The following is a 26,837-nucleotide window of genomic DNA, read 5'->3' on the forward strand; positions in this document are numbered from 1 at the left end:
ACCCCACTTGTATCAGTGGATAGACAGATCATCCAAAGGAAACAACAGCTTTGAATAACATATTAGACCAGATGAATCTAACAGATATATCAGAACATTCCATCCACAAATAGCAGAATACGTTCTTTTCACGTGCACATGGAACGTTTTCTCAGACAAATCACATTAGGCTGCAAAACAAGTCTCAATAAATTTAAGAAGATTGAAGTCATATCAAGCATCTTTTCTAATCTCAATAGTAAGAAACCAGAACAGAAAAAAAAATAGAAAAAAACACAAACACATGGAGGCTAAAAAACATGCTACTAAACAACCAATGGGTGAACAAAGAAATCAAAGAGGAACTCAAAAAATAAATGGAGACAAATGAAAATGAAAATATAATAGTTCAAAATCTTTAGGACACAGAAAAGCAGTTCGAAGAGAGAAGTATACATTGATACAGACCACCTCAAAAAACAAGAAAAATCGCAAATAATCAAACCCTACACTGAAAGGAACTACAAAATTATGAAGCCTAGTATTAGCAGAAGGAAGAAAATATAAAGATTATAGCAGAAACAAATGAATTAGAGACTAAAATTTTTTAAAAAGGAAGAAAACACCAATGAAACCAAGAGCTGGTTCTTTGTAAGATAAAATTGATAAACATTTAGACAGACTCATCCAAAACAAAAAAAGAGACTCAAATAAATAAAATCAGAAATGAAGGAGGAGAAGTAACAACCCACATCACAGAAACACAAATAAGAAACTACTACTAATAATTACATGCCAACAAATTGGACAACCTGGAAGAAATGAATAAATTTCCAGAAACATATATTCTTCTAAAATTGAATCAGAAAGAAATAGAAAATTTGCACAGACCAATTACTAGTAATGAAAATGAACTCGTAATCAAAAAACTCCCAATAAAAAAAAGTCCAGGACCAGATGGCTTCCCAGGTGAATTCTATCAAACATTTAAAGAAGACTTAATACTGACCCTTCTCTCTCTTTTTATTTTTTTTTAAGATTTTATTTATTTATTTAACAGAGAGAGAGACAGCCAGAGAGAGAGGGAACACAGGCAGGGGGAGTGGGAGAGGAAGAAGCAGGCTCCCAGCGGAGGAGCCTGATGTGGGGCTTGATCCCAGGACCCCGGGATCACGCCCTGAGCCGAAGGCAGACGCTTAACGACTGAGCCACCCAGGCGCCCCTATACTGACCCTTCTCAAACTATTCCAAGAAACTTGGAAGAGGAGGGAAAACTTCCACATTCATCCCACAAAGCCAGCATTACCCTGATATCAAACCAAGACAAAGACACACACACACACAAAAGAAAAAACAAACAAAACTACAGGCCAATATCCCTGATGAACACAGATGCAAATTTCCTCAACAAAAATATTAGCAAGCCACATTCAACAATGCATTAAAAGGATCATTCACCATGATCACCATAATCACCACAATCAAGTGGGATTTACTCCAGGGATGCAAGAGCAGTTCAATATTCACAAATCAATGTAATACCTTGCATTCACAACAGAAAGGACAAAAACCATCTGATCATCTCAATAGATGCAGAAAAAGCATGTGACAAAATACAACTATTTTTGATAAAAATTCCCAACAAACTGGATTTAGAGAAACATACATCAGTATAATAAAAGCCATATATGAAAAACCAACAGCTAACATCATATTCCGGGATGAAAAACTGAAAGCTTTTCCTCTAAGATCAGGAACAAGACAAAAATGTCCACTTTCACAACTTTCATTCAACATAGTACTAGAAGTCCTAGCCACAGCAATCAAATACAAAAAAGAAAGAAAAGGCATGCAAATTGGTAAGAAAGAAGTAAAACTATCACTATTTGCAGATGACATGATACTATATATAGAAAAACCTAAAGATTCCACCAAAAATCTATTAGAATATATGAATTCAGTAAGCTTTCTGGATACAAAATTAATGTACAGAAATGTTGTGTTTCTTTTTTTTTTTTTTTAAAGATTTTATTTATTTATTCGACAGAGATAGATAGAGACAGCCAGCAAGAGAGGGAACACAAGCAGGGGGAGTGGGAGAGGAAGAAGCAGGCTCATTGCAGAGGAGCCTGATGTGGGTCGATCCCATAACGCCAGGATCACGCCCTGAGCTGAAGGCAGACGCTTAACCGCTGTGCCACCCAGGCGCCCCAGAAATGTTGTGTTTCTATACAGTAATCATAAAGAAGCAGAAAGAGAAGTTTTTAAAAATTGCACTTACAGCTGCACCAAAAAGAATAAAATGCCTAGGAATAAATTAACCAAGGAGGTGAAAGATCTACACTCTGAAAGCTATAAAATATTGATGAAAGGAACTGCAAATGACACAAACAATGCTTGTGGATTGGAAAAAGCACTACCGTCAAAATGCCCACACTACCCAAAGGAATCTACCACTTCAATGCAATCACTACCAAAATACCAATAGCATTTTTGTCACAAAACTAGAAAAAATAATCCTAAAATTTGTATGGAACCACAAAGACTTTGAACAGCCAAAGCAATTTTGAGAAAGGACAAAGCTTAAGGTATCACAATCCCAGATTTCAAGATATACTACAAAGCTGTAGTAATCAGGGTGCCTGGGAGGCTCCGTCAGTTAAGCATCCAACTCTTGATTTCAGCTCAGGTCATGATCTCAGGGTCCTGGGATTGAGACCCACATCAGGCTCCCCACTCAGCAGGGAGTCTGCTTATCTCCCTTTCCCTCTACCTTTTCCCCCACTTGTGCTCTCTCTCTCTCTAAAATAAATAAATAAATCTTTAAAAAAAAAAGGCAGCAGAAATCAAAACAGTATGGTACTGGCACAAAAACAGATACATAGATCCACAGAACACAATAGAGAGCCCACACTGCTATGGTCAATTAATCTATGTCAAAGGAAGTTACAATATATAATGGGGAAAAGACAGTGTTGGGAAAACTTGACAGCTCTATGCACATTAATGAAACTGGGCCAATTTCTTACACCATACACAAAAATAAACTCAGAATGGATTAAAGATCTAAATGTGAGACCTGAAACCATAAAATGCCTAAAGGAAAACACAGTAGTATCAGCCTTAGCAACAGATTTATGGATATGTTCTCAGGCAAGGGAAACAAAAGCAATGATAAACTATTGGGACTACACCAAAATAAAAAGCTTTTGCACAGCAAAGGAGACCATTAATAAAACAAAAAGGCAACCCAGTGAATGAAAGAAGTATTGCAAAAGATATATCCAATAAGGGGTTAATGCCCAGAATACATAAAAAACTTACACAATCAACTTCATAAAAACCAAACAATTCTATTAAGAAATCAGCCGAGGACCTGAACAGACATTTTTCCAAAGAGATACAAATGGCCAAAAGACACATGAAGAGATGCTCAAATCACTAATCATCAGGAAATGCAAATCAAAACCACAATGAGATATCACCTCACATTAGTCAGAATGGCTAGCATCAAAAAGACAAGAAATAGCAAGTGTTGGTGAGGATGTGGAAGGAAACCACCATGTGCTGTTGGTGGGAATGTATATTGATGCAACCACCACAGAAAACAGAACGGATGTTCCTCAAAAAATGAAAAACAGAAATATCCTATAATTCAGTAATTCCGCTACTGGGTACTTTTCCAGAGAAAATGAAAACACGAATTCACAAAGATATATGCACCCCTGCATTTACTGTAGCATTATTTACTAGAGCCAAAAGAGGGAAGCAACCAAAGTATCTACTGATAAAATGAATGGATACAGATGCAGTACACATATATAATGGACTATTACTCAGACATTAAAAATGAGATCTTGCCATCTGCAACAACATGGATGGACCTAGAGGGTATTATGCTAAGTGAAATAAGTCAGAAAGAAAAAGACAAACACCACATGACTTCACTTACATGTACAATCTATAAAACAAAGCAATAACAACAACAAAAAAACCAGACTCTTAAATACAGAACAAACTGGTGGCTGCTGGAGGGGATGTGGGCAGGGGGGACAGGCAAAATAGGTGAAGGGGATTAAGAGGTATAAACTTGCAGTTGTAAAGTAAGTAAGTCATAGAGATGAAAAGTACAGCAGGGGAAATATAGTCAGTAATATTAATAATCTATGGTTACAGATGGTGACTACACTTAATTGTGGTGAGCACTGAGCAATGTATAAAATTGTCAAATCACTATGTTGTATACCAGAAACTAATATAACATAGTATGTCAGCTATACTTCAATAATAGAAAATAAAGGCAAAGGTTAATTTGTAAATGTGAAAAAAAAAATTCTTCTTACAAAGAAACCCTAGACCCAGATGGTTTTGCAGGGAGTTTTACTAAACACTCCAAAAAATGATCACCCATGGACATTAAAAGAGGGCACATGACGTAATGAGCACTGGGTGTTATATGAGACTGATGAATCCCTGAACTCTACCTCTGAAACTGATAATACACTATATGTTAATTAACTGAGTTTACATAAAGTAAAAAAAAAATGATCATCCCAGGTTTATACACTCTTTTACTCAAAAGAAAAGAGGGAATAGCCTCTAATCCATCCTACAAGAATGAGTCTGATACCAAACCCAAAGACATTATGAGAAAAAATAATTATAGGCCCATTCCATTCATGGATATAGATTCAAAATTCTAAATAAAATATTACTTAGCAAATCAAATGCAAAAATGTTATAAAAATTATTATAGACAACAACCAACCTGGGTTTTATTCTAGTTATACAAGGATAGTTTAATATTAAAAAATCCATAAATGTAACCTACTACACTAATAGATTAATAGAAAAAAACCATGATCACTCAATACAAATACAAGTCATTTTATAAAATTCAATACCAAATTCAAATTAATTTCATCATTCTGAGAAAGAGTATCTAATAAAAAAACTGGAGGAAGCATCATTTTAAAAGAGGAAATGTTACACGTGTAACCTTTACAACTCGGAATGAGACAAAGATCCTCACTATCCATCATCACTCCCCTTCAACACTGCTGTGGAGGTCCTGATCACTGAGGTGTGTGCGGGCACGGCAAAGGAAACATAATTATCATTTACAGATTATGATACCTTACATAGAAAGCACACACAAAAAAAGCACAAATTATTAGGAATGACACTTTTTTCCCTTGGAGAAGCAGCTAGAAATGATGGAATTTAACAAGGTAGCTGAATATAAGATTTACATATTAAGAGCGTTGTATTTCAATACACTAGCAGAAAACAGAATGGATAATTACACAAATTTTTTGTAACAGTATCAGAGAATATGAAGTATCTTGAAACAAAACGAATGAAGAACCTTTACAAATAAATTTATAAAAACGTATTAGGAGATATTAAAGAAGGCATTAAAAACAGCAGATATGTTTATAGAATAGAAGATTTAATGAAGATATAAATTCCCTCCAAACTAACTTATATATTCTACTCAATTTCAATCCCACAGAAAATTTTTTCTAGGTAACTTAAAATAATCACCTTTAAAAAAAGATCATTATGACCTGTATATGAAAGAGTAAAGGGCCAAATAACAGCAAGAACACTTCTGGCTTATGGAAGGCAAATCTGTCTTACCAGATATCAAGACTTATTATGCTATAATAACAAACACAGTGAGGTATGGGCTCAAGGGCGGACAAACAAACGGAACAGAAAAGAGCCCTGACAGGGAACCACACTTGTAGGAAACTTTGGTATCTAACAGGGGTATGATGTTACAATAGTGGTGAAAGTAGGAAGAGTTAAAAACAAAAACAAAAAACCCAGGAGCTATTAAGTTAAAAAATTTTTTCCATTTGTCACTTAATTCTTGCCTTTGTTTATGATTACACAACAGAGAGAGGATGCTAAAGTCATGACTGCTTTGCTGCTGAGTTACAATTTCACAATAAAAACTTTTCCAATTCAACAAATATTAAGTATAGAAACTTTTTTTCAGATTACAATTTGCCAAATGATTCTCTTGGGGATAAAGAAGTCCACCACGTAAATGCTAAGGCAGCAATTCTGATCCTAGGAATCCACAAACCTTCTAAAAAGTACGTAAAGTTTTGTGCACATGTGCATATTGAGTATTTTTATGTGGGGAGGCTCCAGAGCTTACAACATCTTCCTAAAGGAATATAAAGATTACACACACACACACAAATAGAAACCACCGTACTTAAATAAACAATTATTTAAGTACAGCCAACTATCCGTAGTAGTTAGTTGGGAAGAGAAGAAAGTTGCAGCTTAAAGGAAGAAAACAGGGATATTCACATTTTATGTGCCAATTAAACTTAAAAAATATATTTTTAAATTTTGAAATAATTACAGCTTCACTGGAAGTTGCAAACATAATACAGGGTGGTCCTAAGAATGTTCATCTGGTTTTCTCCAGTGGTAACATCTTACATAATTATGATACAACATCAATCACAGGAAATCAACACTGATACAACCTATAGACCTTATTCAGATTTTTGACCTTATTCAGTTTTTATACACAATCATTTGTGTTTGTATATATGTAATTTTATGCAATTTTATCACATATCTAGATTCATGTTACTGCCACTATATTCAAGTTTTACAACTACTTTATCACCATAAAGCAACTCCCTCATACCACCACTTTATAGTCTCACACCAACCACTAATCTGTTCTAATTTTTAAGAAACATGTTTTTAAGTATTCTTAATACTTACGTAAACTCCGTGAGTGCAAGTACATACGTATATGTGTCTATTATATGTAATATATGTGTGTGTAGATATATACATAAGCACATCCATATAAACGTATGTACACACACATATATGCACATGTATACGATCTTAAACACATAGAGAATTTCTATTAGAAAATACTTTAAATCCTTAATAGTGGTTTGCTTCAAATAACAGAACTGTAGGCATCAGGGGAAAAGTGAAAGTCTTTTAATTTCTCTTTTTAACCTTCTACACATTTTTAATTGTGTACAATCAACATATTTTACTTTTATAATTTTTTGTAGAAAGATAATGCTTTTAAACACCCTTTGTGTAAGCTTGATTTTCAGTGGTCAGATCTGAGAAACCACAAGTTCACAGTAATGCCCTTCAGACACTTGTAAAGAATATCTAGGAACCTAGGGATGATTACAGGGAAAGGAAATTGTGAATAAGTTGACGGGAAATCAAATTTGTAATATGCTCTGCTAGATCTGAAAAGATTTTATCCCATAAGTTTGGTGGAGCTCTTTCCACAAAAAAGTTGTAGGTACACACAATAAAATACTTCTCTGTTAGCAGCAATGGCAATGAGAAGCAACTTCAGCAAACTACTGCTAAGAATAGGTAATACATGGGTAAGACCACAGACACAAGGGCCAGAATGACCTAACTTCCGATTCTCACTAAACCATATACTAGATACATGACCTGAGTAAGTTAACTATCCTCTCAAGCCTCATTTTCCCCATTTGTAAAATGAGCCTATGATAATATTCACCATCACATCCCATTATAAGGCTCAGACAAGTTTACCAACAGGAAATACCTACCACAGCCACCTGTCCGTGTAATGGAAGTTATGGTATCTGGCCATATTATCTCAAATGACAATGGGTAAATAGGTATTAAAACAATGTAATGGGGGGGTGCCTGGGTGGCACAGGCAGTTGGGCATCTGCCTTCGGCTCAGGGCGTGATCCTGGCGTTATGGGATTGAGCCCCACATCAGGCTCCTCCGCTATGAGCCTGCTTCTTCCTTTCCCTCTCCCCCTGCTTGTGTTCCCTCTCTCACTGGCTGTCTCTATCTCTGTCGAATAAATAAATAAAATCTTTAAAAAAAAAAAACAAAACAATGTAATGGAAATACCCAAACTGGAAGTTTGCAGGCATGGAGTCTCTTTCCTTAGGTATTTCAAATTCAATAAGTCATTTCTACTAACTGAAGTTCAATTTGCTTACTTATAAATAAAACTTGCCCTGCCTCCTTAAGATCAAATAAAGAATTATGTGTGAAATTACTAGAATATTCAAAGCATTATAAAACTAAAATGTATATAAAAGCTAAAGTACTAGAACTAGGAATGGAAGAAATAGTCTTTAGATTTAAAAGACAGGCATAACGGATTTAGAGTTAGCAGAAGCCATATCTGAATCCCTGGAATTAAGAAGATAGGGGCTGGAGTCAAATTAGCCTTGTTAGAGTACTACCACTGACATCTTCATCTGTAAAATGGTAATGGAAGTAATACCAACATCCCAGGGTTGTGAGGGTTAAATGGGATAATGCAGGTAAAGCTTTTAGGACACCTTTTGGCACATAGCTCCCATATTTTATTATTGTTGTTGTTGTTATTGTTGTTATACCTTAGTTTCCTTAGCTGTAAAATGTGGGATAACACCTACTTAATGGAGTACACATGAAAAATGAGACATTAGGGCATGTCAAATAATATTTTCATGGAAGCTGATTATAACAACAAAATTAAGACAAGTTGGCCTAATAATATCTCTAACCAAATAATCTCTATGTCTTTTCCAGAATATCCTGTATAGTATTATTTTTTAATTTTTATTTTATTATTGTTTTATTACTATTGTATTATTTTTCATATACAGTTAGATTTTCTTTAGTTTTTCATCAATTCATTTTTAACAAGCTAACAATCACACTTAAGAAAACGTACTAGGTTGGGACAAGCATATTAAAAGAGACGTTTCAAAAAACTACATTTAGAAAATTTTAACAGTATTTTCAATAAACTTAATGTAAATAGCTGAATTCCAAGCCGAGAAACAAGTTAATATTTCATAGCAAAATAAATACATTAGAACCTACAAATATTGTTTGGAGTATTCTTTTAGTTAATTACGGTTTAGTAAAGAAAAGAGAAAGAAAAAAATTGTCCCACCTGACTGCTTCACTATCCTTTTCTCTCCATCTCCCTCATTAAAAGGGTGAGGGACAGTTTTTTAAAACCATTACTAATTGCTACCAACTACTTTCTACTATTTAGTATTAACATTAAATTTTAAAATATTCCCTATCCTCTTTGGTGGCTTGTTTTTTGTTTCTGTTTATTTAGTTGGTTTTTTTAAAGTCCTATGAGGAGCCCATAGAAAGAACAATGCTTTCCTTTTTTTCCATCACATAAAAAACTCATGTTTGGGTATTCTTAAAGAAAGCATTTTCAGATGGAGTGGCCATTATCACACTGCAATTCACTGGTCTAGATAATTCCTACAACATCAGTTCCAGCAAAATGAAATTTATTAAACACACATCTGTATGACTGACTTTTAGTGCTTGTGATTCCCCAAAGCTGAAGTTTAGTAATTTTCTAGGCCAGAGCTGACCCAAGGATGTTCTATTCTGTACTCCACAGGAAAACTTATAATCTTAAATTCTATTCACACAGCAATTAGGTAAACAGTCCACCACTTCAGGCCATGAGTAGAGTGGGAAGCCATTTTCCCACAAACTAATCTCACATATAGACAAGTTACTAATTTAACACTGGGGCTAAGAAGTAACCAACTACCTAGAAAAATCTGTTTTCTAGAATAGGTAGGTTATCCTTATCAAGATTTAAACTGAGAGAATATGTTCAAACAATTCAGCTATGCCCTGGAAGATCCAAGAGGTATCAGGCTTGCAACAAAAAAGGACAGGTCACTTCCTTCAGGGACTTATTTATTTACTAAGCATATTGGGCTAAAGACCAAAGACCTGTCAAAAAAAGATTATAAAACAATTTTAAAATATTGGCATTAGATGGAAAATGAGGCTCGTTTAAGTAAACCAAGGCCGATGTCTAGTTAACAGCCATGCAACTGTACACTGTTTGAAACCATTTCAAACAGCAAATTAGAATTGACTCAAGAAGACAAATGTCAGTACTCACTTTTTTATTTCTCGGAGCAACATTCGGATAAGAATGGTCTGAAGTGGTTCAACCATCAATTTCCTCCACATATCCAATGCTAGCTGCCAGGAAAAATAAAAATTATCAAGGATGAATTACCTAGTATTTGTTTTTAACATTTGTTAAAATGTTAAAAATAATTTTTAAAGTAAAAATACATATCAAGTATTTACAATTAATATTTCAAAAGTCAAACGAAAATTAAATATACATAAAAAATAAATTTCTAATTTAAATTGAAATGACTATCAGACTCACACAAAGAACAGAATTAAGGTTTGAATTATTTGAAACTGAACTGAATTCAACTGAATTGAAAATCTTAAAGAAATAATTGATTTGATTTTTATAAACTAATTTATTGTTAAATGCTTGGTATTATGGAAAGACTGTATAAATGCCAAGACTAAGAGAAACAACGGAATTATGTTCAAAGTGATTTGGCTGTTGGCTGATTTTTAAAATTATAAAACCTCTCATACAAACATAAAGGGTAAGTCAATTAAAAGAATAATAAAATAGAACATCCCTGTATTCACCACCCAGTTTAAGAAACACAACTTCCCAATTACTGTTGCTCCAAATGCCCTCCTACTTCCCCCTCAGAGGTTACTACAAACCTGAATTTTGTGTTAAATCATTCCCTTGCCTATAGTTCTACCAAATGTGTACATATTCTCATATTTTTTTAAATATAAGTCCAATATAGTTAACATACAGTGTTATATTAGTTTCAGGTGTATAATATAGTGACTCAACATTTCTCTATACTACTCATTGCTCATCAAGACAAATGTACTCTTAATCCCCTTCACCTATTTCACTTATCCCCTCACCCAACCTCCACTGGTAATCATCAGTTCATTCTCTATAGTTAAGTCTGTTTTTTTGTTTTTGTTTTTTCTATGACTGACTTATTTCACTTAGGATTACACTCTCTAGATCCAACCATGTTGTTGCAAATGACAAGATTTCATTCTTTTTTATGGCTGAGTAATATTCCTTTGTATATACAGATCACATGTTTTTTATCCACTCACGTATTAATGGACACCTGGGCTACTTCTGTAATTTGGCTATTGTAAATAATGGTAAAATACACACAGAGGTGCATATGTCTTTTCAAATTTGTGTTTTCATTTTCTTTGGGTAAAATACCCAGGAGTGGAATTACTGACTATAGGGTATTTCTATTTTTCATTTTTTGAGGCACATCCGTTCTGTTTTCCATGGTGGCTCCATCAATATACATTCCCACCAACTGCGCATGGTGGTTTCCTTCCACATCCTCACCAACACTTGCAATTTCTTGTCTTTTTGATACTAGCCATTCTGACTAATGTGAGGTGATATCTCATTGTGGTTTTGATTTGCATTTCCCTGATGATTAGTGATTTGAGCATCTCTTCATGTGTCTGTTGACCACTTGTATCTCTTCTCTTTTTTATGTTGATTGTATAAGTTCTTTATGTATTCTGGATATTAACCCCTTATTAGATGCCATTTGCAAATATTTTCTCTCATTCACTGAGTTGCCTTTTTGTTTTGTTGATGGTCTCCTTTGCTATGTAAAAAACTTTATTCTGACGTAGTCCCAATAGTTTATTATTGCTTTTGTTTCCCTTGCTTGAGGAAACATACCCATAAATATGTTGCTATGGATGATGTCCAAGAGAATACTACCTATGTTTCCTTTTAGGCGTTTTATGGTTTTAGGTCTCACATGTAGATCTTTAAGCCACTTTAAGTTTATTTTCATGTACTGTATAAGTAAGGCATTGTTCCATTCATTTGCATGTAGCTGAGCAGTTTTCCCAACACCATTTATTAAAGAGACTCTTTTCTCCATTGCATATTCTAGACTCTTTGCCATAGATTAACTGACCATAGAAGTGTGGATTTGTTTGCATGGGTCCTTTATCCTGTTCCACTGATCTAGGGTCCATTTCTGTGTTAGTACCATTCTGTTTTGATTACTACAGCTTTATAAGATAGTTTGAAATCTGGGATTGTGATACCTTTGGTTTTGTTCTTTCTCAAGACTGCTTTGGCTATTTGAAGTCTTTGGTGATTCTACACAAATTTTAGGATTATTTGTTCTAGTTCTGTGAAAAAATGCTATTGGTATTTTGATAGGGATTACACCGAATTTGTAGATTGTTTTGGTAAATCCTTGTGGTTTTAACTGGCTTCTTCTTGTGTGAGGCTCGGCATCTTTTTATGTTTATTGTACATCTTAGTTTTTTTTATGTGAAATACCCATTCATCTCTTTTGCCCACTATCCCATAATATTTATCTTGTTCTTAATAAAAACTAGGAGTTCATTACATATTGTAGAAATTAATCCCTTGACAGACTTATGTATTTCACTCATAGTTTGTGACTTAGCTTTTGAGTTCCTTTACAGTGTTCTTTTAGTAAAAATACATATTTTTTTTAAAGATTTTATTTATTTATTCGACACAGATAGAGATAGCCAGTGAGAGAGGGAACACAAGCAGGGGGAGTGGGAGAGGAAGAAGCAGGCTCATAGCGGAGGAGCCTGATGTGGGGCTCAATCCCATGACGCCGGGATCACGCCCTGAGCCGAAGGCAGATGCCTAAAGGTTGTGCCACCCAGGCGCCCCAAAATACATTATATTTTAATGTCTCAAAGTTATCAATCTTTTCCTTTACTGTTTATATTTTTCTCATCTTTTAAGAACTTCCTTACCCTAATGTGAGAGATATGTGTGCTCCTATATTGCCTTCCAAAAGTTTTCAAGTTTTGCCTTTCATATTTAAACTCCAATATATTTTTCCCATAAAGAGTACAAATTATTCCAGTACCAAAAATTGACTGCTCCTCTGTTGCCAACGTAACTCCATCTATACAGCCATTAGTCTCGTTTTAGCCTCTCTATTCTATTTCCCTGGGGTAACTTTATTCTCATCAATTGGTAATTCCATTTCAAATAAGTAAGAGCATCAGCCTTCCCACAAGGGCCATTCTTCAAGTTTTCCCTTATTTTTTGCTTTTTACATAGCACAAATGGAAAAAAGGTGATACAAAAGAAAATGAGAGGTTATAGCTATGGTAGGAGAACAAACTAAGAAGCCTTTTGAAACAAGCTGGAGGGGCTATCAAAATTCAGGGTGTGCTTGGATCCAGAAAATCCACTTTCAGGTACCCACTCTAAGAAAATTTCTGCTCATGTACAAAGAGATATATACATAAGTGTTAACTCCCTAAGTGTAAGATTTGTATCTACTTCGTTCACTACTGTATTCTTAGCATATATAAAAGTGCCTGGCACACAGAGGGGCTAAAAAAAATTTGATAAATGAATAAATGAACAATGATATTCACAGCAGTATTGTTCATAACAACAAAGAACTGAAAACTAAGAACAGTTTAATAAATGATTAATAAATTATTCCATATTCCTATTATAGAATACTGAGCTCTCACAAAAATAAACTTATATGCAAAGAACTAGACACATTAACCAAAAAACAAAACAGGCAAAAAATACAAGTTGCATGATAGATGGTATGCTATCATTATGGTACATATGATATCATTAATGTTTAAAATACAAAATTAAACCATTATGTGCACAGTATAAATATCTATATGCAAATGCACAGGTAAAATTCGGGAAAGACATACTGTTTACGGTGATTTCCTCTGGGAGGAAGAGTGAGCTTGATGGTGTTGGTGATAAGGGACAATTACTGAAATATTCATTTATAATCCTACAAACTAAAGCAACTGTTACTCTACATCCTTCTTCTCCTACAGTTTTATTCCTATTAAACATATAATGCATCCAAATATTTTTATGAAAAATTTCCCCCTTTATTAAAGTTTCTATAAACCATTTTCTACTAATTTACCTCTTTGCCTTTGTAACAAAATCATACTGTACAGATTCATCTATGTATGGTGCTTACCGTTGAATATGAGACATTTAGATTGCCTACCCATTTGTCACCCTTATTAACAATGATTGCAAGGAATACTTTTATTATTATTTTTTAAAGATTTTATTTATTTATTTGACAGAGAGAGAGAGTGTGTGAGTATAAGCAGGGGGGCAACAGGCAGAGAGAGAGGGGGAAGCAGGTTCCTTGTTGACCAAGGATGCAGAGCTCTATCTGAGGACTCTGGGATCATGACCTGAGCCAAAGGAAGACACTTAACCGACTGAACCATCCAGGCGCCCTGCAAAGAATACTTTAAAATATTTAAACTTTTTTCCCCGTTATTTATTATTTTCACAGTACAGATTACCAGACATGGGATTTTCTGGTTAACAGATACTGCACATTTTTAAGTCTACTGAAAGACAATGACAAATTTCTTCCAAAAGGATTATTCTAAATAAAATTTCTACTAATGCTGCATCTTGGCTGTTAATTTCTTTCATTAACACTCACCACAATTTCACATTAATTTCTGTACTTATTTGGCACTGCTTCCCCATGAGGACAGAGACCTTCTGTCTGTTCACCACTGTATTGCCAGTGTTTGGCTACTCAATAAATATGTATTCCATGAATAAACAAACATTGTACTGGAGTATTTCTTTCACAATGAATATATGCTTTATGTAACTTTCCACATTTGAATTTGCACTGTACCTCAAGAATCTGACAGAACTACTTGACCTCCACACTTCATTGTTTTACTCTGAACTTCTTTAATTACTTTTTAAAGTTAAAATAAATTTGTTACATCCATAATTCTGTATTTCCTCTCTTTCAGGATCTCATTTAAACCTATGACCTCTGCACTTTATTTTTTAAGAGAGAGGGAGCACGCACACACATGAGGTGGGGGGAGGGGCAGAAGGAGAGGGAGAGAGAGAATCCTACGCAGGCTCCACACCCAGCATGGAGACCGACACAGGGCTCAGTCCCACAACCCTGAGATCATGACCTGAGCTGAAATCAAGAGTCGGATGCTCAATCAACTGAGCCACCCAGGCACCTTGACCTTTGTGCTTTTTAACTACAAGAATCTCAAGATTATTTTCTAAATACTTTTAGAAAGTACTTCCCTAAAGGCTTTTTATGAGCTTTTTCACATAGTGGAACTATTAACCTGTCATTTATTCATGCATCATTAATTTAATTATCTAAATAATATTAATCATGTCTCTTCTGTTCTCATCTATGTGAAGATTCTTAGGAAATCATTGCAGTGTTTTACTAACTTAACATTCAGGATGTTTCAAATCTCGACAATTTTAAGATAGTTAACATGATGTCCTTAAAAAAAAAGGAGAGTGAACCAAATTCCCTCAATAGATGTAAAAACACTCTCATGTTTGCCAGTCATTAAAAGAATTTCCTACCTCTCCTATTTCCATAAGTGGTTCATTCATATCTACACCACCATAGCCATACTGAAGGTCAGCTTCTGTCAATTTATTCTTTTTAATAAACTGGGTGTTGAGATACCTGAAAAACAAATATAGTACCATTGGACACTATGTTAAAATCAGTAGGAAAACAAATAACTTGCAACTTGAAAATAACAATTTTAAGGGTTATAAATCAACTATAGAAGAGTGTGGTAACAGATCCAAAGAAATTATGCAGAGTTAGAAATGTAATTTAAAAGGATCAAAAGTATCAGCCAAAGGCTTTAACAGCCAAAGAATAACCTCTAGAATACGGGGAAAAAAGCCCAATTACCTCAACCTCACTTTAAAAAACTCAAGGGTTTGTTTCTCAGAATCCATAGTCTCTCATGCTTCATTCCCCCTTCTGATTACCCCCCCCCTTCTTTGAGAAACAAACTGAGAGCTGCAGAGGGGAGGGGGGATGGGGGAATGGGATAGGCTGGTGATGGGTAGTGAGGAGGGCACGTATTGCATGGTGCACTGGGTGTTATACGCAACTAATGAATCATCGAACTTTACATCAAAAACCAGGGGTGTACTGTATGATGATAAACATAATATAATAAAAAATATGATTATAATAAAAAAATAAATAAAAAACTCAAGGGTTTTGCTCTAAAAATTTCCAGTACTCATAGAGCCCAACAGCTCCTACCCAAGGCGCTTCTACAATCCTTCTACAATCTAATTTGCTCATTTCCAGATTCCTCTTGGAAGTCAAGATAAGTTCACTTTGCAAAGAATTAAAAAAATAGTTAGAAGATAAAACTCAAGTCAGTCCTTCAATTTATGTCTATCACCAGGAAAAGATGTAACTTTTCATTTTTAAACAACAACAAAAAGAGATCACAATCAGTAGGTAAGAAAATGAAATAGACTATTATAGACAGTAAGAAGTATGAGCAAAACTGACAAATATAATATCACTTTGTCTACCAGAGGAAAACAGCTTTATAATGTTTCAACATATTCTAAGGCTAATAACTATAATGAACTTTACAAATTACTGAGATGAATACAGAGTTCTTTAAAGTAAATAAAATGTGTGGAAAGGGCTCAAAATATTCTAGCACTCACTTACCACATTCTTAGATTTCACTATAATGCCTATAATGCTCACCACCTGAAAGTACTGACTTGAAAGGTTCTGCCATGTGTAAATAGCTATAGACAACACAAACAGGCAAGAACCACGAAATCTCTATAGTAAAAAACATACTTTCTAAGTGTTCACTGCATCAAAATGAAAAGTCCACTTCACGTCTGCAGACAAATGAAACTGAAAACAAAGATAATAAAAATTCGAACTGCATAACTCTACCAACAACTCTAGGAGATGATGAAAAACACAATTCCTGGAATTAAGTCCAAAGCTGTATAGACAGAACCATTTACACAAGCTGCACTCCCACACGGACTTACTACAAGCCTCTAGACGCCAAGGCTTAAAATCTTGGTACTCTCTTTGACATTTTAGTCTCCTCTACCCATATGTTACAAAGTCCTATTATATTTTTCCTTCAAAACGCCATTTCACCCTTCCTTCCATTCTCTCTAGGAGCATATCCTCCTAATTTCATGCTGGGTTTTCAACCATGCCTTCCAATTGAAGAAAAGGGAATAGGCCTGAGAGAGACAGAAGTAAAAGCTAGAGAGAGAGCATCTAGGATATCCGGCCTGAAATAGGGATATATAAACTGGAGAGATATTTTAACCTCTGGCCTTTGTCATTCAGGTCTCTGCTCAAACACACTTCTCTCAGGCCTGATCTGATACCAATCCAAATGAACTTTAACTTCCCACTCCCATTAAAGTAAGTACACACAACTGTTTTATATTCTTCACGTACTTACTACTTTGTGAAATAATCCAATTCTTTTATTCGCTTATTTGCTCTGTACATCTGTTACCACTCTAGAATATAAGAACTACAAGGCAAGGACCTTGATAACACAGCATCCAGAACCAGCGGCAGGTAAATATGAAGTCCTCAAAAAATACTTCCTTGATGAATTACTGAATACATAAATGGATAGCATTCCAGACAGCAGGGATAGCAAAAGCTAATATTAGAATACAAACTGGGAAAAGCGGCCTGGAGCCAAATCATAAAAGCCACAAATGCCAGGAAATAAAAGTAAACACTAACCTTTACTGAGCTCGTGTCATGTGTCAGGCATACCCCTAAGCATTTTGTAAGGCTGACTACTATGAAGCAGGTATGTGTGGTGCTATTATGGTCCTCCTTTTATATGTAAGAAAAGTGCAGCTTAGAGAGCTTAAAGAACTTGCCAGTGGTCAATCTGCTAAGTGGCAGAGCTGGCACAGAAATTCATGAGTTCTCCCTCTCTCATTCAACAAGTACCGACCAAGCATGAACTCTAAATCAGGTAGTGTTCCAGGCCCCAGGTACAGAAAGATGAAAAACAAAAATGTGGGCTTCTTGCACAGAGTTTACACATCTGGTAGAATATATAAACAAAAACAAATATAATATTTCAACAGTGACACGTGTTCCCTGAATAGTGGGAATTTGTCATATCTTTACCATTTATATGTGCCTTCCTATATGGATACTTTGCACCAAACCAGTTTCTTTTTTGGTCTGTGATACCATGGCCATCCCAGTAATCCCACTAAAAGATTAGAAACATTTATTTCTCCTCCTTCCATTTCACTCCTCTAATCAGCTGCTCTTTGTGTCCTCCTAAACTACTCATCATCCTCTCCCATTACTTTCCTTCTCTCTTCCAATGCCTTTTGTTTACTCTCTGCTTCGATCCTGTGCAACACTCCCATGGTTGGTCTCTAGTTCCTGTTTCTGCCATCTCCAGTTCATCTAAAAATTACTTAACCTATTCAGAATCCTAAGCAGCTCCTTTATACCTACAGAGTAAGTATAAACTTCTCAGGATAGTGGTTTGTTAATGCTGAAGAACCAGCTACTAGATCTGCAGAGGTCTAGAATCACTGTATGTATATTCTTGAGCCAGCATTATTACCTTAGTGGAGTTTTATGTTTTATTCTGATAGGACAAGTCACTATTCTCTTTACCTCATGGAATAAAACTTGAGCTTACATTAACTGAATCTTTCTCACTCCAGAGTTCTACTCTTGATGTTAAGTTTAAGCTTGATAGACAAGCTTTTAAAATAATTTAAATATGTAACTTAAAATGTAAACAGTGCAATTTTTCATTTTGATGTGGATACAATTCTTAATTTCTAAGTCACTGGAGTATTTTACAGTCAATTTTATTCACCACACGTTTGTTTTTAAATAAAGACATATGTTCTAGGAAATCATAAAAGAAACCACGTTCCAATAATTTCTTTAAAATATTTTATACTCTACCACACAGGCAATAAATACCTGGCTGTTCTGCTCCCATACAATGCAATAGTTTTTATAATTTTTATAATGTTTTTATAATTTATTTCATCAACAAAGTACTTACTAAGTATCCTTTGCTTTCCTCAAATATTAGCACTGACACAATTAAAAATAGTACCCGACAATAATGAATAGCCAAAGTAACTTTGAAGCCTCAGAGAAACCAAGCATTTCAATCTTAGGAAATTCCATTACAAAAACTGTTCTCATGAATACAGAGTTCTTTAAAGTAAATAAAATGTGCAGAAAGGGCTCAAAATATTCTAGCACTCACTACCAACCGGATTTCAAGAGTTCTTAGTTCTCCAGCTAATATCTTACGTATTCCACTTCAAGAGCCAGCAGTGTCTAAAGAGATATGGAGTACTGGGAAACGTGAGGCAGAAATATCATTATTTTCCTTAAAGCCAGAATCCTTAAATTACCTATGCTAATGCATATCCATCTTATAAATCAATCAGAATAAAGAAGAGGCTAGAAATTACTTCATAAAAACATTTAAAAATACTCTAAAAATTCCTCTAATTCTCCTCCACAATTTAGCTAGGGAATTCTTAAAAGTTCTATTTATGACTATCTCACTTTGGTGGATGAGGGAAAATAAAACATGAAATGTCAGGATGTTTAATGTATGGCAAACACTGTTTTATAAAAGTCAAAGCCACAGGAAACCTTGTGCTTGTCAGCGACTGCTGGCTTCTGATTTTATTACATTTGGCTCTTCTAAGAAGAAATAAAAGCTAATGGCTGTTGAAATAAGCTCCAGTTTCTAACAGAGGCAACTTAGAGTAAGTAAATCCAATGTTGTTATAAAAACCTACAGGAACATGAACCAGTGACAAAGAACAAACATGCCAAGAGAACCAAGCCCTGGCCTCAGTGTGGTATGGTACTCCAGCAATGCATGAAGAACTGTACAGATAATGCTCTGACACCCGGCTTCACTCCTCAGTTGCTCACTGGGGAGAACTGAGGAGCTTCTCCTCAATGAGAAACTGAGGCAGGGGTCCATCTCTGCCCATGTCACAGTGCACAGGCCAAAATGATCACCGCCTCCATCATAGGCCACAACCATTTCAAGAGCAGATACTGTCATTCCAAGGGTGAAAGGCCCAGGTGGCTTAATGACACTATTCCTTATTAATCCACTATTCTTCAATAAATAGGTATCTGCCTTATGTACCCAGGAATTTATTTCCACTGTCTATGTGAACGGGTTAGAGAGTATCAGCGCAGAGTGCCACAGGAACATGCCGGAGTGACAGTTAACACAACAGATCTAAGTAGGAGACAGGAAGAGGGAAGTTCAGAGACAGGAATGATGGAAAAACACATCAGAATTAGTCATTCAGAGAAAGGAAGACAAGCATTCCAGACAGATATGATAGCACAAGGAGAGACAGGGAAATGTGAGAGATCACAGGGCATTATGACACTGTAGGTAATTTAATATAATGCCTAAAGGATAAGGTAGAACTTCAAGAGAACAACTGCTGAGTGCCTGAACTAATAGTGTTTCCATAAACGTAAAATACTGGATCTTAGAGTCAAATAAGAGCATACTGGAGGGGAACATGAGCTTGGATTTACTCCACCAAGTTTCATCCAAGCTGAAGCTGCACTTTGGAACTCTGTCAAGATTTAACATGTGCTATATATATAGGGAGAGAGAGTCCCAAACAATATGAAAAAAATAGAACTATGAAATTAAATACAGTCTTAATTTTCAGAGAATAACTTTCCATACACTGCCTGGCTCCCAAAGACCCACAGGACCCAGACTACAGACCTTTCCCCATAGCAAACAAAGTCCATTGAGCAGAGAATGCTTTAGTTTTGTTCATTCATTTAAAAATTTAAAAACAAAAAGCCAAAACCCAAAACTCCTTCAATTACTGACTACAGGCAACACTGTTGAGGTTGTCAAGAGTTTAAAGGCATACTTACCTATACAAGCAGTCCATGTAGTCTGCACCTTTGCTATATTCCTCCCAATACCTATGATACATAACAAGTACTTGCTCTTCAGACTCCAGAACTCTCTATATAAAGAAGAAATATATTTTTACTTGGAAAGCACTAATCATTTTCATTTCTAAACTATGAAAATTATCAAAAATTAATGTTCTAAAAAGTATTCTAAATTACAATTACAAATTACATTCTAATTTAACTACTTTTAGTAAAACTGAAACGACCAGAAAAAAATGTGTCTTAGGTATGAAAATAAAGCATCCATACTAGAGAGTAAACAGTTTCACTCTCTAAAAGGTAAAATATAATGGTGTGAGACTGTCTTTGGGCTAGAATATTATATTAAGATCAGTTTAAAAGAGGACGTAATTCTACTGCCACATATCTGTGTGCCTCCTCAAATCCCTCACTTTTGATCATCCTGCTAATTATATAAATATATCATGACTCTGAATTATTCACTTATGTGAATAAGACTATTTATGAAAATTGACACCTTTCCTATATTCCCCAAATAAGTTGTTTTATATTTATTTCACAGAAATCTATTACTTTTTGAAAAATAAAAATCAAACTTAAATCTGAGATCTAATTTTTAAAAGTTATTTTTGAAGGAAATCTAGTCTAACAGCAAAAATACACTGAACTGATATTCAAAAGATCTTAGGTTCTTTTATTCAGTTCTTTCATTAACTGTCCATATAACTTTAAGGAAGTCATGACCTCAATTTCCATCTAATTAATTCTCTGCTGAAATGCTATGTTTTTAAACTTGGAATTTTAATAATTAAGGCTCAAGAGACAGAAATAACCTATAAATAGTATTTTTTGCCCATCATATTAATAAATTAATTAAAAACAGCAACTACTATTAATAATGTTGGGGAAAAAGCACCCTTAGAAACTGCTCTGCTCGGTGAATAAATACAAGAACAATTTGTTACTGTATGTTAAAACAATAAAAAACGTTCATGACCTATGACTTAATAATTCTATGTCTAGGAATTTATCCTATAAAAAACTTGGCTACGCAAAAATAATTTAGCTACTAGATATTCACAGAAGCATTGCTTATAAAAACAAATTATATATATTGCAAATAATCCATATGTCCAGCAGTATGAGAATATTAAACAAACTGTATCATCTCCACACAATGAAAAACTTTACAATCATTGCCAGAATTATAAAAGTCCATTTAATGACAAAGAAAGAGACTTATAATATTATTAAAATCATAAAGATTATAAAGTATATAATACGATTCCATTTTCTAATAAAAATGGAAGTCTACACAAAGCAAAAATATGCAAAAGACAAGGATCAAATTATATATATATTTACATATGCCAAAATGGGTGTACTTAAGTACAGATCATAAAAAATATTCACAGTAGTTAATTCTGGAAGTATGTTATGAGTGTTGTTTTGGTGATCATTTTCTTCCTTTTGCTTATCTGTATGTTCTAAATTATCTAAAATGGCAATGCAATACTTTAGTAATTAAAAAAGTTCCCTCCCCCAAATAAAATTTTCTTCTCACAGGAGAAGCTGCTTCAAATCTGTTGGCTATGTTAATAATTTACTTTGTCATCAACATATTAGCCAACTTCTTTTTTGTCACAGGATCTGAGAAAACATAGGGTATACAATTATATACGTATTATAAACTTTCATAAAACTATTTCACATCATTTTAAAATGCAACTATACCAATGTTAATTTCCCAGTGTTAATAATTGTACCACTGTTATACAAGATGTTAACCTTAAGAAGCTGGTAAAGGGATACAGGAATTCTGCATTATTTTTGCAACTTTTCTGTAAGTCTGAAAGTATTTCAAAATAAAACATTTAAAGAAACACAAATCATGCTAAAATATAAAACTGCGAAATCTGTAAGTGCCTTACACAGGTAACAGTTATGGTATAACCAAAGTTCACAAGATGATCATAACAGACCTTTAACTTGTAAACTAAATTATTAAACATTATAAGAACAATTTAAAGTACCTGTTATCAAAACTGCTTTCATGAGCTGACAAATGTACATATTAGAATACTAAAATGTATCTGCCATGTATAATAAAAAGAAGAATATTTGCTTCAAAAGTTTTAAAAGAGAAACATCACATGATCAATTGTGCTCTGGGGTTATCACCACTTTAAAACTTACCTGCACCTAGCCACATCCAAGGTTAGACACAGTATTATATAGTGTTATTGTATCTCCATTTTATTTTAGTTTTAGTTTTAGTTTATTTAAATCCAATTAATTAACATATAGTGTATTATCAGTTTCAGAGGTAGAGTTCAGGGATTCATCAGTTGCATATAACACCCAGCGCTCATTACATTAAGTGCCCTCCTTAATGATCACCCAGTTACCCCATCCCCCCACCCTTTTCCCCTCCAGCAACCCTCAGTTTGTTTCCTAGATTTAAAACAGTTTCTTATGGTGTATCTCCCTCTCTGATTTCATCTTATTTTATTTTTCCCTCCCTTCCCCTAGGATCCTCTATTTTCTTCAATTGCACATATGAGTGAAGCCATATGATAACTGTCTTTCTGACTGACTTATTTTGCTTAGCATAATATCCTCTAGTCTATTTCCATTTTAAAGATAAACTTACATTTCAAGGGAGATTAAGTGAGTTGCCCATGGTCACACAGCTAATGAAAGGTAGAGTCAAGTTTCTAGCCCAGACAATAAGTGATCTCTTCCAGTTCCTGATCAGATCAGTAGTCCAAAATAAGAACTACAGTCCACAGCCAAATCCCACAAGTTCTTTGTTCATACACAAATTAAGTCTGGGTGTTGCCCTTGTACATATGGCATACTAACTAAAATAAGTGGTCACAGGGACAGTTTCTATCATGCTTTTTAATTTACCATTTTCCTTTTTCATTTTAGGTTTTTGTAAGACTTTATGTAGGACATGAAGAAGCAGCTAAACAGTTGAAAATAATAAAGACAGAGATTTACCAAGAGGTAGGATGCAAGAGTAAGAGAAAACTAGGTTCTATTAAACACCATCCAGAGGACGTAGAAGGAAAATTTTAAAGTTGAACAAACCTTGATTTGAAACCCCACAATTTTAGCTACTAGTTATATGATCCCGAATAACTAAACATTTCCCTGGGAGAATCTAACAACATAATGCTCAACTCATAAACTTTAAACATGTATAATCAGAAAAATGCTATTAAGGAAACAAAGCAAATAACCTTAATCTGATGTAAGTTCTGCACTGGAAAACAATAAACTAGTCTAATAACCACCCAGCTACAGACATATTTATATCATGTATGCACCAAGCCTTACCTTGTGCAAATGCCGTACGTGATTTTCCAAAAAAATCTTAGTTTCTGTATAAAGTCTTTCTCCAAGGGGTTCAGGATAGGCCACACATAAAGCATAGATATCTCTAGTTAAATTGTTAAGGTTTTCATATTCATTGGAGATATTACTTTGAAACAAGAGATTTAACTCAAGTTTGCCATTAAAAAATGAAAAATCCTTTCACGCAATTTAAGATTATACAGGTATAGAAAAAGTAAAATGTATAGCCATGCTTACTTTAAAAAGCACTGTGTTATTCATTTATTCATTCAACAAATATTTCTTGAGAATTATTAGAGAGCATTGTAAGGAAAATGGTTCTTCTCAAAGAGCTTAAAATTCAGAGCAGCATTCTGGTAAATCAAGTTACCCAGAAACCTACAAAATAAGGTTTATGTAAGAATGGACCTAAGCATAATATCAACAAAGGGCTATGGAATATCACAAGCAAATATGTCTATGCAATTCTGACAAAGTTACAAAAATTACTCATTTGACACATTTTCCCACATCATACTACTCGTCAGAACATCCTCCAACCTACACACTATCCTTCAGTATTTGTTCTGTTAGAAGAATTACAGTATGAATAGTAACATCAATTAATCAGTTAAGTTTTTGAATATCAACTAACTACCTTGCTAAGTATCACAAGTGGTAGATCTGCTGTGGCAGACAGTTCTTAATCAGGAGACAGAGGAAACGGGATGTGACTGAGACTTTAGTTTTACTAGCCAGTGATCTTGACCAAGTCTCTTAACCTTTCTGTGTTGCCATTTCCTCATCTCTAAGCTAAGGGTGATAAACCCCCTCTTGATATCTCTACAGAATCCTTTTAAGGCCCAAGTAAGTTCATGAATGTTAAAGTGCTTCATAAACTACGCATCACTGACCAGATGTTGAAGATAAAGCACACATGAAGCAATCTGAGAACAGCCTAATTAGAGATGCAGATCAAAACTGAAAATAAGGTTGGTTATTTGGGATGGAGTCACAAATTTAATATACTTATATCGTTTTATTTATATTATAAATATATTCAAGATACTTAATATAAGGATCGGGAAATATTTCAAAATAAAAATTTTGCTTAAAAATATGGAGGTAGGGGGGGTGCCAGGCTGGTTCAGTTGGAAGAGCATGTGACTCTTAATCTCAGAGTTCTGACTTCAAGCCCCACCTTGGGTATAGAGATTACTAAAAAAATAGTAATAATAATAAACTCAAAAAATTTTAAGAAACGATCTTTCATTATAAAAAAATATAGAAAGGTAGGGATGAAGATTGTTCCTCTTCTATATCTCCATAACATTTTATATATTCTTCTTCTGTAGGACTTACTTTTATACAATAGAAATTATTTATACCTTTGGCATCCACACAGGCCTATTCTTAATCATCTCTAGATTCCCACCTCCAAGGCACAATTCCTGGCACATAAAAAGCACTTATTAAACACTTGGTGATGGAAGGGAGGTAGGGAATCAGTATCGCACGCTCTATTTACCTAGTATCCTTACTCCAGAAACAACAAGCAGCCCCCTCCATATGAGGTCATGATGCGTAGATTTTGGTCAGACTTTCCCAGGTTCCTTCTAAATCCTTTTGTTTTTAATTACATATATTTAGTAAATAATAAAATATCTTCATGTATATATGTATACATTCTTCAATATACTATTGTGCTAAATATAAACAAATATTTACAGTAAAAAAAAAAACCAAAGAAGCAAACATATCCATACAATGTAATATTGCTGTGCCAGGTTTTTGTTTTTTGAAGATATTATTTATTTATTTGAGAGACAGAGACAAAGAGCAGGGGGGTGGCAGGCAGAGGGAGAGGGAGCAAAGAGCAGGGGGGTGGCAGGCAGAGGGAAAGGGAGCAGCAGACTCCCTGTTGAACAGGGAGCCTGACTTGGGGCTCAAACCCAATGCCGTGAGACTGAAGGCAGACACTTAAACTAAGCCACCCAGGCAGGCACTCCTGTGCCAGGATTTTTTGTAGAAAAAAAATACACAGTAAGAAACAAACTATTACGCTTACTTTAAATCAATCGAGATATAATGAACCTTTATAAAATAGAAGATTAAGTAAAATATAAGAACTATTTACCAACAACATACAAATATTAACTTATATTACAAAGAAAATCGAAATTTTAACATATATCACCTAAGAAAGAATTTAGAAATTTATCTGGACACAAATTCTATAGAGAAGTGATAACAGTTTGGGGAGAGGAGAAGGAGCTAGGTATGAATACAGAAGCAAGGTGCTCCCAAATAATGTATTAGATGAGCTCCTGGATCCAGCTTGGAGGTTTCAGCTACAAATTCCTCAGGGGGAAAAAAAAGTCCTAGTTCACCACATAAGAGTTTTGTTATAAATATACATTTATATTTAATCTCAATTACTCATCACAATCTTACAATAGTAAAAACAGATATAAAAGTGTTGTCAGAATTAAATGTATTAGAAGTGAAGAGAGTAGTTACCCCCACTGACTGAGAGGGAATGCTTCTGGGATACTAGGAGTCCTATTTATTTGGTACATGGGTATGTTCATGTTATGAAAATTCACCTGTATGTTACTGTGTCAGTGTGTATACTATACTTAAATTTCAGTTTTTTAAAAATAAAGACTAAATTTAGCCAGGATCTACACCAACAATTCTTTTGGCAAAGGTGTAAGGTATTTAAGATCTTTAAGTTCTGAATACCTACTTCAAGAATTTTCATCTATCATATTTGCTCTACCTTTTTTTTCCCTGAAGCCATAATA

The 26,837-nt window shown here is 34.5% G+C and overlaps 1 protein-coding gene across 3 annotated transcripts in view; it reads right to left on the reverse strand.

Moving 5' to 3' along the window:
• The window catches only part of CUL2 (cullin 2), a 96,405-nt gene that overhangs the window by 40,475 nt on the left and 29,093 nt on the right, over window positions 1–26,837 (reverse strand). For all 3 annotated transcript variants that reach the window (XM_002925411.4, XM_034643528.1, XM_034643529.1), the window contains 4 exons: window positions 24,034–24,136; window positions 20,683–20,777; window positions 15,291–15,396; window positions 9,927–10,009 (listed from right to left, as the gene is read on the reverse strand). In XM_002925411.4, the coding sequence (XP_002925457.1) occupies window positions 9,927–10,009; window positions 15,291–15,396; window positions 20,683–20,777; window positions 24,034–24,136 (387 nt within the window). The remainder of the gene's footprint in view (window positions 1–9,926; window positions 10,010–15,290; window positions 15,397–20,682; window positions 20,778–24,033; window positions 24,137–26,837) is intronic.

This window comes from Ailuropoda melanoleuca, chromosome 15 (assembly GCF_002007445.2).
Source record: "Ailuropoda melanoleuca isolate Jingjing chromosome 15, ASM200744v2, whole genome shotgun sequence".
Taxonomy (NCBI): Eukaryota; Metazoa; Chordata; class Mammalia; order Carnivora; family Ursidae; genus Ailuropoda; species Ailuropoda melanoleuca.